At 51.7% G+C, this 4,517-nt stretch overlaps 1 protein-coding gene across 1 annotated transcript; it reads left to right on the forward strand.

The window, feature by feature from the left end:
• Positions 1-2,099: 2,099 nt before the first annotated feature.
• On the forward strand, positions 2,100-2,836 carry LOC119361472 (auxin-responsive protein IAA14-like). Its single transcript, XM_037626662.1, has 2 exons — positions 2,100-2,204; positions 2,315-2,836. The coding sequence occupies exons 1-2, from the start codon at positions 2,100-2,102 to the stop codon at positions 2,654-2,656; spliced, it is 447 nt and encodes a 148-aa protein (XP_037482559.1). The 3' UTR covers positions 2,657-2,836.
• The last annotated feature ends 1,681 nt before the right edge of the window (positions 2,837-4,517 follow it).

A 4,517-nucleotide genomic window follows, 5' to 3' on the forward strand; every position in this document is an offset into this window, starting at 1 on the left:
GTGTGTTTTGCGTCTTTAGTTTGTTTTGTCGTGTTCTCCTTGTTTTACTAGCTTTTGACGGTTACTTCAACACCAATGTACCCTAGTTCAGCTAATTGGCTTTATAATATAGAGCGGGGCAGGAGCATGTTTCATGTATCCGCCGGGCAGCTGGGGGTGGAGGCACCATCAGCCGCCGCAGAGAATCTGCCCTGACTCGGTCCATTACTCCCGGCACCGCCTGTCTACCGGGTGCAGATACAACCCCCGGGCGGGCCACCGCGGCTATCACCTCCCTCGTTGTCCCCCAGGACACGACTGCCCCACCCGTCACTGTGCCATCCCTGTCCTCGCGAGCACTGAACCACCGGCCAGCGCCTCTCTCGCTATATATGCGAGGGCATGCACGCAAACTTTTTTTTTGAACCGAGGAACGTAGAACAATTGTTCTACGGTAATTTTCATTCAAAATAATGTAAAGTTATGTACATCCAAAAGAAAACAAAACAAAAAAGTAAACACTAAGGCCACCTAACAATACCAGCTCTAGGTATATCCATGAAGAATTAAGCTAGTTTATCTGCAATCCAACCCTTGAATGCATGTCTGTGTTTTTCTTTAGCTCTCACAACTACCATCTTAAGATCATTCCTGAGCAAAATTCTCCAAGCTTGCACAGAAGGGTTTTGAGCTTTGAAGATTTTGGAGTTCCTCTACATCCAAATATGCCAGCAGCCCATGATGACTATGCTCATTCCAAATTGCTTGGGGAGGTGATTTAGCAAGAGAGTTATCTCATCAAAAGCATTAGTGCCTCTCTCCCAATGGAATCCAGCATGATAGCGCGAATGGGCAGTCCCAAAAAAGATGAAGACTGGTCTCCTCACAACAACAGTTGCAGATTTCACAGTTATAGTTGGGCAGATGGAAGTTCTTTCTCAAAAGAAGATTTCTGACATTTACTCTGTCATGCAGAATCAACCACACAAAGATCTTGTATCTCAGCATTTCAGCACTTTTCCATATATTCTTGAAAATTGGTGGTGGAGCTAACTCTTTCTTTTGGAGATGCTTGTACATTTTGATAGAAGAATATCCATCCTTATTTCTATTCCATGGGTAGCACCATCTATCCAGTGAGTTATTCAGCTGTGCAGCCTGCATAAGAGCAGTTTCATCTTGGAATTGCTGATGAGCTTGAACTAAGAGAGGTGTGAAGAAATGTTCAGAGAGATCATCCAAGTCTCTGAGTACGCAAACTAAACAAACCACATAACGAAAAAAAGGATATTCTTTTATAAAGAGAGCTTCCTCTCTGATTTCATTTAATAAAAACCATAATGTCTTTATCTAATTATCTTGCAAGCAGCAGGAGCAAAAGTTTAAAAAAAAATTGAACTTGCCACCATCACACTCTCGGACTGGGCGCCGTCGGTTTGTTGAGCCGAAAGTCAGCATGGAGCCGGTCGGTGTGTGGAAGCGTGAGAGCCACGGAGGAGATAGAGGCAGGCAGCGACTGTCTATTCAGCCCACTGCACGGCCCAGGCGAGCACACGTACTGACGTAGTACGTACATATATGATGATGGATGGAAATTGTTGGTGGCTCCCCTCCCCTCCCCGGCCCACCTGAATTTCCATTTCATAACGAGGGCCAAAACGCCCGGATGGATCTCTTTTCTCTGCATGCATGTTCCCAGCCTCCTTCTCCTTCTTCTTCTCCACGCAGAGCCGTGGCGCCCAGCTGCATGCATGCCATTCTCGGCTCAGCAACCAGATATCGCCATGACTGGGCTGCCATTCTCGGCTCAGCAAGCGCATGACACCGCTTGTCCATTCTCTGCAGCGAGCATGTGAGGGTGAGGGTGAGGAAGAGGGAGGGCAGGACAGGAAACGGCCGCGCGCGTTCCTCCGGTTATATTATACTCCCTCCGTCCGGAAATACTTGTCATCAAAATGGATAAAAGGGGATGTATCTAGACATATTTTAGTTTTAGATACATCTCTTTTTATCCATTTTGATGACAAGTATTTTCGGACGGAGGGAGTATATGCAGCAGCTCACAGCCCAGATCTCAGGCGGTATTCATTCCTCCCACCTGGCGCCGGCGACTACCCTCGATGGAATCGGTGAGCTCCGGCGACGGCTATCCCCAGCTACGGACGACCGTCGGCCAGCGCCGGCTCCGTCGGCACGGCGCCGATCCTCGCCCGCGACCCTCGACGGTATGTGTTCTGCTCACCTTCCTAAGCAAGAAGAAGGATGCCAGCCCCGTTCGCCGTAGGCTGGCCATTACTCTCCCCATTTCCGACCTCTTGTTTTGGGAAATCTGCAGGCCATCCACCCGAGCCCATCCATGGAGGGAGAGGCCGTTGACGCCGAGCTGCGGCTCGGCCCTCCGCGCAGCGGCGGCGCGTCGGCGGAGAGCAAGTACGTCAAGGTGAGCGTGGAAGGAGCCCGGTACCAGCGGAAGGTGGACCTGATGGCTTACGGAGGGCACGCGGAGCTCAGGGCGGCGCTCCTGGGCTTGGCTGGCCAGATGCTGGACTTGGTCGTCGCCTACAAGGACGAGGACGGCGACATCTTGCTCGCCGGCGACCTCCCCTGGGACATGTTCGTCCCCGACTGCAGGAGCATCAGGATTATGAGACGGTCGACGACGGTGACAAGCAGCTAGAGCAGCAACGTAACATCTCCGTGTCGTGTCAGTCTCAGTCGTTGCCGTTGGTGTTTTTCTTAGCTGCGTTTATGTTGGCGAAATTTCTACTACATCTTGCTTGGTGCTGTTGCACGATAGTGTCCGTCATGTCGTCCTCTGCGCTCTTCGGTCTCTTGGGTCGGTCGATCACAGAGAAGAATCGTCTCTTCGATTCACCAAAGTTAAGTTAAATAGAGCATCTGTTAGCTCATGATTTTGTCATGCCTGCGGATGCATCTACAGGTGACTGAAGGAGGGCGAGTTCAGACTCTGAAGCTCTAAACTCGCAGCAGCCTGTTGGAGTCGACGTGTGTGTGTGCGTACTTGTAAACGTGTGTGACATAGGGAGGACAACGAAGGTGAATTGTGTGATCCGATCTCCTCCCCCCTCTCCCACGTCAGCTCCTCACCGACGACCCAGAGCTAGCACGACAGTTCAGGCGACTACTTCATCAAGCCGCCCTAAACACGTACGGCTTCCCATGGTTTGAAGGGGATACGCCGCGCACCTTGCCGGAGCCTACATGGAGCTGGGTCACCATCGTGGCACTGTACATGGACGTACGGCCTCACTGCGATGTGGCTGCAAGCATATCGTCAGACGCATCCCGGCATGACATGGCACACATTCAGAGCAGCGGTAGAAGAGGAGGTTGACACTGAAGAATTTGAGGTGCGGATGTTCAGTTACGACGGACAGGCAGCCTACAGGAATAGCGCCAGTAATTCGAAACATCAATGTACCATTTGCTGTCTTTGGATCCAACGCTGAGCTCGAAATTCAACATCCAGCTACAAGGCATCAGAATAATGGATCTTCCACCGACTTCGAGTTGGACGCATATGAGCTGCATCGAATGGAGGTTGCTAATGATATCTGGACCGCGGCCTTGGTCACAGTCGAGCGATCTAACAAGGAAAATGCAGCACATGTTCCACCCAACATTCAGAAAGTGCTTACTGAATTTGACGACGTGTTCACCGAGCCCTCAGCCTTGCCGTCGTGTCGCCAATATGACAACGGGATCAATCTGGTGCCCGACACCACTCCCATCTACACCAAGCCTTACTGCTACTCAGCAGCGCAAAAGGATGCGATTGAGAAACAGGTGCACGACCTCGCGCATGGTCCACTGTGCATCTTCTGTTCCGAGGAGCTCGAGACTAGCTATAGACCACCTAGATGCTAGCTGTGTCTTCTCGCGGATCACTTGGCATGAGATCCTTTCTTGGTGTCGACTATTTACACCACCCATGCTAGACTCCACCACTTTCTTCGACTGGTGGCTTCAGGCCACGGCGGCTTACCCGGACAGCCTTAGGAGAGGCCTCAACTCCATCATCGCACTCACCGCATGGCCTATCTGGAAGCACCGGAACGCGGCCATCTTCGACGGCACCCAGCCCTCCACTGATGACCTTGTGCAGCTGATCAAGGACGACGCGGGCCGGTGGGCCAAGGCCGGTGATAGAGGTCTAGATAGAATCATCCCTGTAACCTAATCACTACGATTTGAGGCTGAACACCCTCCTCCGCTGTTCGCTTTGCACCCTCTTGGACGCCATTTAGCGCACGTTCAAGAGGGCTGCACCCTGTACTCTCCTTTTCCAACTATCAATGAAATGATAGGCTGCTCAGCGTATTCACGAAAAAGAATCAGGTGCACGACATGCTGAACTCCCTAGCGCGGCGGTTTTTGACGACCCGCCCATCCGCAGGTCCGCGTGGTCTAGGGCTTTGACCGGCAGTGAGAGAGGTTTGACCATGGTGGATTCCTCTTGATTTGTGTCACGATACGATCACGGTGAGATGCCAGACCAAGTTTGAACGCGTGCGTTC

This window comes from Triticum dicoccoides, chromosome 2B, assembly GCF_002162155.2.
Source record: "Triticum dicoccoides isolate Atlit2015 ecotype Zavitan chromosome 2B, WEW_v2.0, whole genome shotgun sequence".
Classification (NCBI taxonomy): Eukaryota; Viridiplantae; Streptophyta; class Magnoliopsida; order Poales; family Poaceae; genus Triticum; species Triticum dicoccoides.

Excerpts from the sequence above, each read along its gene's own strand:
- LOC119361472 (XM_037626662.1), top strand. The coding sequence starts at position 2,100 with ATGGAATCGGTGAGCTCCGGCGACGGCTATCCCCAGCTACGGACGACC. Across the intron at positions 2,205-2,314 it reads CTCGCCCGCGACCCTCGACG|GCCATCCACCCGAGCCCATC; the intron begins GTATGTGTTCTG and ends GGAAATCTGCAG.